This window comes from Eptatretus burgeri, chromosome 4 (genome assembly GCF_056783735.1).
Source record: "Eptatretus burgeri isolate ZD-2024b chromosome 4, Ebu_testis_v1, whole genome shotgun sequence".
Taxonomy (NCBI): domain Eukaryota; kingdom Metazoa; phylum Chordata; class Myxini; order Myxiniformes; family Myxinidae; genus Eptatretus; species Eptatretus burgeri.
In genome coordinates, this window is record NC_140964.1 from 120,322,510 (window position 1) to 120,336,105 (window position 13,596).

General features: G+C 43.8%; 1 protein-coding gene across 1 annotated transcript in view; it reads right to left on the reverse strand.

The window, feature by feature from the left end:
• The window catches only part of LOC147028994 (autism susceptibility gene 2 protein homolog), a 493,807-nt gene that overhangs the window by 56,787 nt on the left and 423,424 nt on the right, over window positions 1-13,596 (reverse strand). The window contains exons 4-5 of the mRNA XM_085879897.1: window positions 10,038-10,242; window positions 624-940 (exon numbers count right to left, since the gene is read on the reverse strand). Of these exons, the coding sequence (XP_085736023.1) occupies window positions 624-940; window positions 10,038-10,242 (522 nt within the window). The remainder of the gene's footprint in view (window positions 1-623; window positions 941-10,037; window positions 10,243-13,596) is intronic.

Here is a 13,596-nt window from a genome sequence, read left to right on the forward strand (position 1 = left end):
CATCATCCATATATAACACATTTCACAAACTTCATGAGAACAAACTATCTGGCCCGATCTGCTATTGCTGACATTCTTTAGACAATCAACAATGCGTTGTGATGCCAAGATGTCACACTCTCACTTTGCTCACTCCCATTGCAGTGAGCTATTTCTCATTGGTTATTATGGATGTAGTAAACTCCAGGGTTAACAGCCAGTTTGAGGCAGTGTTGAGGTCAGTATTTTAATGCTTTACTCTTGGAGGTGTGTTTCTGCCTTCAGGCATCACCAGAAGACAAAATCAGTTTTAAAAATGCAAGGCTCTTGGGCAGGGCCGACATGACACCACATTACATGAACAACACAACTTGTTATCTGTGATGTCATTTATTTCCCATTCCTGAATTTCCATGGAGCCTTGTAAGTATGCCAATCAGATAGTGCAGGACAGTTACAGACCAAGAATGCTTCATTGAGGTCGGATGATCCACCCTATGCTGAAACAATAGAAAATAATTTCCAGGTAAAAGACCTTTACATCTTTCAAATGTATCCTCAAATACAATATCAACTTTTGCTTCAACATTTTTAGCTTTAGCAATTAAATACGAACTACCATGAGTGCCCGAACTGAGACTCACCCTGATATGCAGGTGAGGACGGGTGCCCAGACACCTGCAAGGCACTCGAAGTGAGAGGGGGTGGTGGAGGCAGACCAGGAGGTGGGGGAGGCACAAACATGCCGTGACTCGGATGGACAGGGTTGAGTGAAGCGTATTGTGGTGTGCAGACAGGAATTTTAGGAAATTCACTGGTTGAAGGGGTTCCACCGGCCGTGGTCAGTGGTAATGATCTAGAAGGACTAACTGGTATGGACTGGAAGGGAAGGGAAGCCGTCAGATCAGATGGTTGGTGGACGTGCCGATCCAAGGCCAAAGATCCGATCAAGCTTATTTTTCTGGATGAAAATAAAACACAGACACTCTTGATAAGGAAATATGTTAATCAAAATATGTGGATACAATTGGCTTCACAAATAGGAAAGATAACCAATAAAAGCATCAAATTATCGGACGAATTGTATTTAAAGGCTGTTGCAGGTTTTGATTATTTAATCCAAAAATAATAATGTAAAGCATCTCCTCAAAAGCAAAATGAAAGAGGTATCCCTCCATGAACAACATATACCTTCATCCAATCAAGCCTCGGATCAAAAAGTTTTCAAACAACAGTCTGACCCATGTTTTACAACAGCCATGCCTCTTTCTTGTATATGACAAAATAAGGGGGATGTGGATGATGTAATCACAACTGCCAAGTAAGAGGTCCCATTTGTCCTGCAGGGTTCAAGTACAGAATCCCTCTTTCGATTCAAGGATGATATTCTTAAATGGCGATTTTATCTTTCGGTCTGCAGATGACTAATGAGGCTAATCCAGGATCGGCAGACTTCATCACAGTTTGGGTACACGTTTCCAAGCAGTAAGGGTGGCCCTGGGTTGTTGTTGCCGTTTACCATGCACCGTTTCTGCCGTGTCCATTCTTCCACCTCCTGTTGTCATCGCAAGGTTTCAACGTGCTGAGATCCAGAATCTATGGCAGCAAAGAAAGAATTTGCATGCCCCCTTGTCACGTCCTAGTATTGCGATGAAGGTATGGGCCGGAGGCACAATGTTCTTTCAGTTCGTTCCAAACTGAATAATTTGAGTAAACAATGGAAACAAATTGTTCTCAAACAAAGATAACACATCCTTGTGAATCAAGGGGTCCCTTGATAAAGACAAAGTTGTTCTTGCGGGTATAGCAAATTGATGTCCAAACAATCACACCATCCGCATTTCCATAATCAATGTGCTTGAGGTGTTTCATCAGTTTCTCCAGACCAATGTGCACTTACTGGAAGAGAAATAATGGAATCCACTCTTCTCAGAACAGTCAAACAAATCATCAAAATTGCATTGACTACACTCTGCATACACCGAGTTGATATAAGGTTTCTCCTCTGAACAATGACATCTGCGAGCAGTTTTCTTTGAATTACCGATTCTTTGAGTTCCTGTTTACCGAAATGGAAATGCCAGCAGGGCTTTGTTGTGGTTTGGCTTCGGCTTGACATTTGTGTTTATCATTCATGCCTTCCAGGCTGCTTTTGTGCAAGGCTAGCATTTGAATAAAGAAAGATTACATCAACATTATGGAGACAAGTAATTAATAACCCAGCATCTCATGGAATTTGTTGACAACTTTGCCAACACTTAGTAAAATTTAATGATCTCGTATACACGGTAAAAAATAACAACGTGCAAATGAGGTATTGGTCTGTTTCATGTCATTAAAAAAATTGCTAAGATAAGATATTCATTGACTTTTATACTTATAGATACAATGTAATAAGGGCAAAATGGATGATTCTATTCGACGGACGTCCATTATATTATATTCTTTACGAGGAAAGGGGATAAAATTACAAAAAAAGAAAAAATTAGAGCGTTCATAGAACACGATATTTCACATACAGGAAGTATATACAGGAAGACCTTTCCGTTTGCAGGGGTTACATTCGTGAAAATTCCCGTGAACCGCAAATCCGCAAACTTAGGGGGAAATGGGGAAAATAGAGTTTGGGACTTCAACTTTAAAATTTGTCCAAACTGTACCCTCGATAAACATGTGTGTGCATTGTAATTGTTTTGTTTATTTTCATGAAAAGAAGAGTTATTAAGAACATGAAACTTACCCTTAATAATAATGATGATAAACTTGATTCAATAATGCGATGGTGATGTTGATGATGGCGACGATAAATCCGAGATGATGGTGATGATGATGTTGTTTGAGGGTTTGAGGGGGTTATTGTGTTGACCGCCTAATTAGGAGAATAAATGTGGAAAATAGTTCCCTTGCCTCAATATAATAATTTGCGATATAGCAATTCCACGAAGGGGAAAACCTAAAAATGGCAAGGCCCTCTTGTACTTCAAATTTAATAAAATGATGATTTTAAAGATCGTTAAAAAAAAAAAAATCATCCTCATACCAACCACCTTTATACACTGTAATAAGATGATGTTCAGTCGAAATTTAGGAGATGGATGCTTCATCGATCGGAACATAGTCATTACGGCGGCCTCTTCGTCACCTCGACACACGTCACATCTGTGAATGATATATATATATATATATATATATATATATATATATATATATATATATATATATATATATATATATATATATATATATATTGTATACCTTGTCGAGGCTCGTATGAGAGCTAACACACAATGCACATCAAGGTGGGCATGAGACAAGAGGGGTGGGAGTGGGAAGGACAAAATAGTGGGGAGCAGAGACATTAGGAGATCTGTAGAAGGGAGAGGGATGGGATGGGGAACATGGGGAATAGAAGATGGACATTACAGGGACTTTCAGGAAGGAAAGCAGGGAATTTGAGGGAGGTGGGTTTGGGTGGATTATCGGGGGTAGAAAAGATCGAGGATTTGGATGGGGATGATAAGAGGTGGTGGCGAACAACTGTTTTGAAGGCCTGGAGGGAAGAATGGGAATGAATAGAGTGAGGGAGTTTATTCCAAAGGTGGGAAAAAAGAGGAATGAAAGAGTGAAGGTGAGCAGTGATTTGTGAATTTGGTAGTTTTACCAGAAGGGGGTTGTTGGCAGACCTTGAGCGCCCTGCGGAAATGTGGTGGGGACAAATCGCAGAGAGAGCAGGGGGGGGGTGGTGAGGCTGGAGAGGAGTCGGTAGAAGACAGAAAGACCACCGACCTGCCTGCGGTGAGAGTGAGAGGCCCAAAGACTCAGCCTCATTGCGGGAGATGCCAATGATCCGAAATGCCTTGGTTTCTACAGCGTGAAGCCGAGAAAGGTGGGAGGCAGGAGCACCAGCACAGAGGGGAGAGCAGTACTCAATCAGGCTGCGGACAAAAGCTTTGTAAGTGGTCAGGAGCTCAGGTGTGCCGAGGAAGGACTTTGCACGATGGAGGATTCCCAGTCGGCGACTGGCTTTGGAGGCGAGGTTTGAAATGTGGCTTTCCCAGGAAAGACAATGGCAGATAGTGAGACCCAGAAGCTTGAAAGAAAGGACTTCTTCCAGAGGATTGTTGAGAAAGTGGATGGGGGGGGGTTCTAAATGGTCCTTTCGAAGAGACATAGTGAGAGTGTGAGATTTGTCCGGATTAAAAGACATGTTCCACGTGTTGGACCATTTTGTGATTTTATCCAGATCTGCAGTGAGCGAAGAAGCTGCTGCTTGCCTGTCTGAGGGATGACCGATGGTACGGCAGAGGGTGGAGTCATCAGCAAAGAGGATTTTTCCATAGAGTCGGAGAGATCATAGATGAAAACCAGAAAAAAGAACAGGGACCAGAACGCTATCTTGAGGAACTCCTGCCTGGACAGGAAGAGGGGATGAAAGAACTCCATTTAGGGCCACACGGTGACTGCGACAGGAGAGGAAGTCTGTGAGCCATGAGTGGAGATGGCCTTGGATACCATAGGAAGAGAGTGTGGTGAGTATGGCAGGGTGTCAGACCGTGTCAAATGCACGCAATACATCTCGGGATCTGGCTCTGATTTCATGTCTGGCATTGAGGACCTCCATCCGTTGTTGGGAGAGCAGAAGCAGCATATTCAGGGTAGAGTGACCTGGTCTGAAACCAAATTGATGATCGGAAATCAAGCCATTGGAGAAGATGAAGGATTTGATGTCTGAAGCGATGATGGATTCCATAACCTTGCTGATGATTGGGAGAAGGCTGATTGGTCTGTAGTTGAAGGGATCTGTGTTTGCACCTTTTTTTATGCAGGGCAGTGATGTTTGCTGATTTCCAAGCAGATGGCAGATGGCCTTGAGCAAATGAGAGGGTGAATAGAACAGAGAGACGATGAGCAAGAGCAGAAGAGCAGGTTTTTAGGACACGTGGGCTGATGCCATCTGGACCGGTTGCAGAATCTGAGTCGAGGTTTGACAGCAAGCTCTCCCCTTGTCAGGAGAAAAGGACACAGAGTCCAGGGACAGTTGGGTGCGACTGGGTAAGGTGGGTAGAGAAAGTGAAGGGTTTTGGACACAAGATTTAGCTGCATACACCGAGTTTAGACATTCAACTTTTTCACGTGCGGTATCAGCAGTGCGGCCATTTGAGGTGAGGGAGGGGATGGAGGGGAACATACACCAGAAACAGATTTGATTAGACGCCACCACGATTTTGAGGAGGGAGAGAGGTTTGAGAGTTCAGACTTGAGATGAGAAAGATGTTGTTTTCTGGCTCTCCTGAGGGTAGATACACACTTGTTCTGAGCTTTATGGAAGGAACTGAGATTACCCTCAGTTGGGTTTGCTTTCCATGAGGCAAAGGCAAGTTGTTTCAGGACAACTGCCTCGCCACAAGCTTCAGTGAACCATGAGCGGGAGGAAGGGTAGGACAACTGAAGATGAGATGGGATAAATCTGTGCATGAGGGAGAGCAAGTTTCTTTGAAAGAATTCCCAGGATGAGTTGATGTTGCAGAAAGTAGAGATAGGAGACCAGTCTGTGAGGGCTGCTTGGAGACCCTGCCAGTCGGCTTGAGTGAAATGCCAGACTCGACGGCGGTGAGGTGGTTCTCTGATGACAGCCAGAGTGATGTCCATTTTGACAAGGACGTGGTCAGAAGAACCAATTGGAGCAAAAGAAGAGCAGCAGATATTGTCAGGGAAATTTGTCAAAATCAGATCCAGAAGAGATGGAGTACCATTGGTTGAGATCCGGGTCGGGAAGTTGACCGATTAAGTCAGTCCCAATGAGTTGCAGAAAGCTTTTACTGAAGTGCCATGACAGGTGAGAGAGGTACCCACACCTATCCAACTGGCATGATGACAATTAAAGTCGCCCCATATGAGGAAGAGAGTGTTTGGATGAGAAGATAGAAGTTGGTCCATGTTTTCGGATAGTGAGGTGTAGATGGAGTCGTCACTGTTTGGTGGATGGTACAGTACACATATAAACATGAGGTGGGAGTGGAGGGGAAACCGTAGCCAGAGGTAGTCCTGGGGGTGTGGGGGAGTGAGGGCAGTCCATGGAGAGTTAGGAATAGAGTCTTTGATTAAGCGAGCAACTCCTCCACCAGGACGAGGCTCAGGTCTGTCATCCCGGAGGAGAGAGTAACCAGGGAGAGATACTTGGGAGTCAGACACGTCTTGGGGGAGGAAAGTTTCTGTTAGGCAGATTATGTCTGGTTTGTCAGTGGCAACCTGTATGGAAAGATCTGAAAGGTTTGAGCGAAGGCCCCGGATATTTGAGGTCCATACTTTTAATGAAGAGGTAGGGGAGGAGGCTTTGGGTGGAGGGGAGGGGGAGGGGAGGACAAGGGACGAGGGGGGGGGGGGAGGTAAGGAGGGTTGTTGAAAGAGTGTGGGGGATTTCAGAATAGCTAGGGAAGGGGGCCGAATGAGAAGGAGAAAAGGCTCTGTGGTGCTGGGGGAGAGGGGGGACAAGAGAGGGGGAAGAAGGCAGTTGAGGATTTGAGGAGGTGGAGTGAAGAGATGGACGTGAGAGGGCAATGGAAGGAGACAGATTTGTGGATGAGAGGGGGGGCAACTTTGTGAAGGCTGAGTAAGTGGGATGAACCGTGCGAGAAAGGTCAGGCGGGAGTTTTGAGAGGGGTGAGAGGGAGGCTTTGAGGGAGAAGAGTGGGATGGTTCCTTTGAGAGTGAAGGGTGAGAGGGGTGAGTTGGCACTGAAGTTGGAAAAAAAGAATGGTTGATGGAAAGCGAACACTCGTAGCAAACTGGGTTTTTTTTAAGTTTTAGGTCAGAGATGCGATTTAACACAATTCTTGATGGATGCAATAAAGGCAATTTCAGAGAATGGAGAGAAGAAACGCTGTAACAGTTGGATTTTTTAGGCAAGGAATGAAGGAGAGCTCGAAATGAGAGCAGTCTGTTAAAATAGCAGAAGAGTAGTGCATTATGATACAGTAAAGAGTACCACACGTGTGAAAGAGGAAGATGAAGCATTATAAGAGATCGTTTTTGTTATTATTATTAATGTTTGAGAGAGTTTTCAACATATTAGGTCATGGAAGTGTTGTCAAAAAAAAATCGAGGAAGAAGAAGAAGAGGAAGAGGAAGAGGAAGAGGAAGAGGAAGAGGAAGAGGAAGAGGAAGAGGAAGAGGAAGAGGAAGAGGAAGAGGAAGAAGAAGAATCAGAATCAGATAAAGGTAGCATTTTTTATTTTATTATTATTATTATTATTATTATTTTTGGTTTAAGATAAGAAATAGAGTGATAAGTTGGGAGGGATAGGGGACGTTAAGAAAGTGGGAAAGATAGAAATTGAAGATAATGGGGAGAAAAAAACAAATAAACATGATCATACACCGAGGGGAACAAAGGATAGACCTCAAGCCTCAAGGATAGGCCTCAAGCACCCAGTAAGACAAGTTCGACGAAATCTCACAAAATAGCACGATTTTTGAAACAAAACTGAACTGGGAACACACAGTAACATGTAGGTGAGAAAATAAACAGTTAAAACGGGACAGATAACGACCGGAAACTTAACTTTGAGATCGTCAGCAGGGAGCTCTGAAGGAGACCTGCCAACGCTCCAAACCCAGAACCGGAAAGATATTGATTATATTGCATGGTTCTTGGAAGTATTATGAAGGCAATTTGTGCTTCAAGTATATAATCCAATTTAAATAAATGATTAAAATGGTGAATAAATATATAAATTCCAGTTTTACCACCATTTTCCCCAGTGTCTATTACACCACTCCATCGAACACGCTACATTAGTTATTCGTGCCTGTTGTTTGGAACCTTTATAACATCCTTAAAAACAGAAAGTTTCTTGTTTGGAATGATTTTCAATTTTGACTTCAATTTTGTTTGTAAAAATATTATCTCACTCCTCTGGGCATGTGCGATCGGGACGACTTCTGAGCCAAGGTACGGTAAACCAACAGACTTGTCTTCCTATTCATGTTCTGATTTGTGTTCAAAATACAACATTCAATTTAAAGATGTTGTTCCTCGATAATAAACTGACGAACATAAACTGATAAGACAGATGGACAGACATGAACGTATTGCTTAACCCCGCTTTTCGGCACTTCACGTGCACGAGGTAAATATAGTGACGAAGACTGATGAGAGGAAGAGTCAAAACATGCATTGTTTTAAGAATAGCATTTCAGTCTTCACACATGCAAAAAGTAAAACTGCAAATTGTAAGAGTCAGCTGTTCAGTCCTATGAGGCAAGCAAACCTTCTCCCTCTGATTCACATAAAGTAAATATTCCATGTAAAACAATGTAATTGTTTAATAGATAAAAACAACAAAATATTGATGGATGCTAACTGCCGTAGGAAGCAAGAAGAAGCTTATAGTGTGGTCATGCAGGTGGGTATGGCACAGGGTGAAGGTGTAGCACTGGGCAGGAGATGAGAGGATGGCGATGGGGAGGAATGGCAATGACGAGGTGGCGTTCGTATCTCCATGCAGGGTCCAAATTGGAAAGCAACAAAGGAGAGAGAGAGAGAGAGAGAGAGAGAGAGAGAGAGAGAGAGAGAGAGAGAGAGAGAGAGAGAGAGAGAGAGAGAGAGAGAGAGAGAGAGAGAGAGAGAGAGAGAGAGAGAGAGAGAGAGAGAGAGAGAGAGAGAGAGAGAGAGAGAGAGAGAGAGAGAGAGAGAGACAAGATGTCTTCCTGTCCCAAATGTCATTTCCGATGAAGGCAGAAGCAGCCTGCTCCCACCAACTCTGGTCTGCAGCATGCATGCATGTACGTGGCTTTTAAGCCTTTCGGGACCATCTGTCCAGAATGCGGCTGGCCCCGCAATTGGCTGGCAGGTGCCTATGGGCAGCACCATCTTTCAGGCACTTTCGGGTGCTGTCCCACCCTGTTGGGCACTCTCTTGTAAAACATTCCACCCTCAACCAGGACTCCAGAACCCAATGTACTGTCATGGCCCGCTGTCTTTGGTGAAATGGCAACGTGATGATGTCCATTTTGTTATAAGCACGTGGCGTTTTCCAAGTTAATTTTAACCCCAAATCCTCCATCTGGCCTCACCTTTAGAGGAGGTTTTACATGATACAACCAAACCCAATTCTGCTCTCTATGGGATGGAAACTGCCCCTGTCAGTGCACATAGTATACAGTGCTTACTTCTGATACGATCCCGAATACACGCCAAATTAATCTACTCGAGCACATGGACCAAGCATTTTTTACCCCACATTCTATCTATAGAAACCCCCCCCCCACACCTCCACGTACGAACATCATTATTTTTATTTGCTCCACTCTTTGTAGTTGCTCTTGTCAACAACACCTCATGTCATTGTGTCACTCATTTTTTTTCTTATCAATATTACTTTCTCACAATCTCAGTCCCGTTGACCATTAATACATTAACTCTGACCCTCCCTGGTCAAAGCACTCATGCTCCTTCCTCCACCCCCCATGTTCTCCCATCTCTGACACACCAACCTATGACTCACTCCCATCCTATATCAACCCTTGCAATTCTTAGAGTTAGGGCTTGGGTTAGGTTCCCATGGAACTTTGAGTTCCTGTTCGGGTTGGAACCGTTGGAACCTGAACCGTTCTCTCGCTTTGGCTCCAACAAATGGTTAACAGCCAAGACATCAGCTTCTTGTTGCTTCCCATGGTGGTCAGCATACACCAATTGATGTTTTTTTTGTTTTAATCTATTGTTCTACCTGTCTGCTGAAGCAGATCGACACTTGCTTTCATATGTCATTGTTCAAGCATCCCATTTTTCATAAATCACAAGATCCACTCATCTCAACCATGATAATCAATTTTATCATCATTCATGGACAAGTATCATATGCTATCAAGCTAACACGTTGAAAGAAGAGCAAAACAGATATACACCCTCATCCCACCGCCTACCCTAAAACCACTACCTACTACGAGGGAAGGCTTCCGTATTCTCATGCCACCCCATTCCACTCCATTTTGTAAAAAGGCACAAGGCAATTATTGGAAGAGGGAGAAGAATAAGGAAAGGAAGAGAGAAAACATACGTGTTGACAAAAGAGCAGCTTGCGGGAAGTTGTGGAGTAGGCGGCTGAATGTTGGTAGGCACAACTGGTTGAATCTGCAGATTACAGTATGTGTTTGTTTGGGCCTCTGATGGACTCTCCCCACCAACTGTATGCGGCGTGGCCTCCCGCTTGGACACGTTCTCACTTTGGGCATCCGTCAGTCTCTCCACATTGAATCTTGAGCCTGTGATTAGGGTATAAAGCAGAATTAATTGAGCATGTCCTTCGATAATTGCACAAGAGCGAGTCTAAATGAACAGGATATTAGCAGAGTATAAAAATCTCAGATATACATTTTGAGTAAACCGGTTGAGGAAGGTGGGGAAGGAAAGGGGGAAGGGGGTGGGATATGTGCTACTGCCATAGGCATTACAATTTGCATTACCTTATGATTTTTGAGAAATAATAAATTGCCACTATTAAATCTCACGATGCTTTTCACTTACTATGGGCATTCCGAATTATAATACATCCTTCCACGATGAATGCTCAAACAGGCATATGATTAAGATTCTAAACTGCTTCAAATTGATGGACTTTTAGTGTGTGCAATTTGCCATCTCTAAATACTCCATTTTAAACTGCAAACGAAGGACATAAAATTGTAATTAGTAACAGGCGGGGACCATTAAATGCCATCTGTGCCACATGGAAGCCAACGCACAAATTGAAGTACAAAAGTTGCACTCTTCCAAGTTAATTCCAAGCTCTCAAACGTTGAGCAACACCAATAACAAGTACAGCAAAACCTGAGTCGGACAACACCCCAGCTCCACCCCCCCCAACTTCAATTATTTTACTTTTTAATAAATTGTCAAGATGATCCATAAATATTTCACATTGTTCAGAAGAATACTAATGAAGATAGAGAGCGCACAGAAATGTTCAACGATGAGCAAGACACAAGGTATGGGTATAACAACGTCGAAAGGTAGAAACAGGACTCAGGAATATCGACTCCGAAGCAGCTTTCAAGATATTCAACGAGTTGCTGGATAACTCAGAAGTATGTGCTAGCGTCTGAGCTGTCTAGCCAGGGTTTGAAATATCGAACTAGCTATAAAGTGTCATCCCGGTGTTTCACAGGCAGGATGGTTCATCAATGCGCTGTCCCTTGGATGGAGGTTAAACTGGGTATGCTGTCTGCCAGCATTCGAAGGTGGACATTAAAGATCCCACAATGTCCTTCACAGAGAGCATAGGTGAGCTATATATGGTACCCGGGCCAAATTCCAAATTGCTGCTCTAATCTACAGGGGGGCAATGCATCAGGGGTGGAGCTGCGCCGCCAGCAACTGAAGCTACCTGCAGCCATGTCCTGCATACGAAAGCAGAAGATGAAGATATTCAACAGGCTTTACAGAACAAATTCAAATGAAGGCAACGGAACATGGAGGAGGAGAATGGCAGAGCACTGAGCAATCTTGATGACATATTGTGCCGATGATACGAGCCCAACAAAGAGCAACCAATGTGTTTGGGGATCAAAGTGAGGGCAGCCATCAAAAAGCTGTCTTATGGTATGGCAGTTGGGTTTGATGAACTCCCATCCAAGCTGCATGGGAGACGTAATGTGGCATGAGCAATGAGATAGTGAGCAAAGCAATCCTGACAATTGGGAGGATGCCAAATAAAAGGGTATGCTCGGTTTTTATATCCTAACTGAAGAAACAAGTTACGACGAAGTACAAGGAGCACTAGATCAAAGATGAGCGATCATTCTGAGAATCAGAGAATGTAAGACAAAGTGGAACAAGAGCTATCAGATGTGCAGATGGACTTCCACAGAGGAGTCAACACCAGTGATAAACTTGCCAATTGGCAGATCATCATGAAGGTGGTGAGATAGTTCAACTGGCCACTCCAGTGGCCAGTTGAACTATCTCACGGTGCAGAGGAAATGCATTTCCCTTTGAGTTGTCTACTCCAGGTTCAATTTCCTGGGCTGACTGTAAATTGGTGGAATAAGATGTGATTGCCTCTGATCCATTCTTCACTTAATGGGCATTATCAGTGCAACAATCAAGCTACTAGGCCGGGTAGGATGGCCTAGAGGTGTGCATATTTGCCTATACACTGTCTAGCCTGTTTGAGATTCCAAGCTGTCATGGAATCCCAACCGAGCTATAAACTGTCATCCCAGTTTCACAGGTATTTCACAGGTAGGGTGATTCATCAATGTGTGTGCTGTGGACGTTAAACTGGACATCCCATCCGCGGGCATAGGTTGGTGCATGTGAAAGATCTCACTGTGTCCTTCACGGAGTCGGCGAGCTATCGCTGGCACCATATCCCAAACTCCTGTCCTAACCTACAGAGGCATTACATCAGTGGCACAGTCACACCTTCAGCCAATTATGCTACCGAGCAGCCTTGTGCTGGAAATGAAAGAAGAAGATCAAGCAACTTCAAAAGCGAAGAACTAACAATCTGAAGCGAGTGTCAAAACCTTTTTGATTGGTAAGACCAGCGATCTTCACTATTTTTAGAGGGGGGCCAGTTTTGCCGATAAGACATCAGTATGAGAGCCACCACACCATCTGCAGGACTCCACAATGGCTGCTATTAGGCCCCACCTCCACATTCTGTTCTTCGTTGTGCTGAACTGGGCTGCAAGCATATCTTGATGCAGTTATGCTACTTTTACGCTTCACGTTGGAACACTCATTTGAAACCATTGGGTCAATTTGATAGCATTTATGGCAGATTATGATGGGGGGTGTTTTCACTTTTGTGTATTATCAGCCGAATATCAATGGCCGGAATTTAGGCCACCAGGGGCCGCCAGTGGCTCGCGGGCCGTGCAATGAAGAGCAGTGGGATGGACAATCCCACAAGGTGCACAACAAAGACTCTTGCTTTGTGGTGTCTTCTTTAACCTTCACTCTGAGAAGATAATGAGAGAACCAGTTGACGAACACGAGTGTACTTCCACTGATCAACCTCAGATGCATCTCTAATCACTGAGATTTTCTATGGAAACATATTGACTCATTTGTGATATTACTTAAGTACACATAGTCGGTCCAATAGAAATATCTGTGTTCAGCCCCAACTCATCCACCAGAAATTTTGTTAATATGAATTCTAGATCTTGTCGATGCATCAATAGCAATATTAGTTTGGCTTCAGTTTTCGATTATCATACTAAAATACGCAATTGGTGTCTGTCTGTCTGTGTGACCACGATGCATTCAGTCATTACTTATCCAATCTCAAGCAAACTTGGCAGGAGGACTAAGGGTCACATGATGGAGGTTGTAGCAACTTCATTTGCTCCCCTACCCAAGGAGGTTTTCTGCCTTTGGTGAAATCTGTGTTAAGGTGTATAGCTAGCTTATCATGGCGTTTTTCCAAGGCCACTTTGAATAACAAAAGTAACTAGAATGTCACTCATGAGAGCACATTCCTCCCCCAGGCTGAACAGTGCATGTTTTGCAATAGGCCACACTATCCCACTGATAGCCGGATCTGAACCAAAAGCGAATTGGGTTTTCTCATCACCGAACCAACTCCTACACTTAGTTATGTCATAACT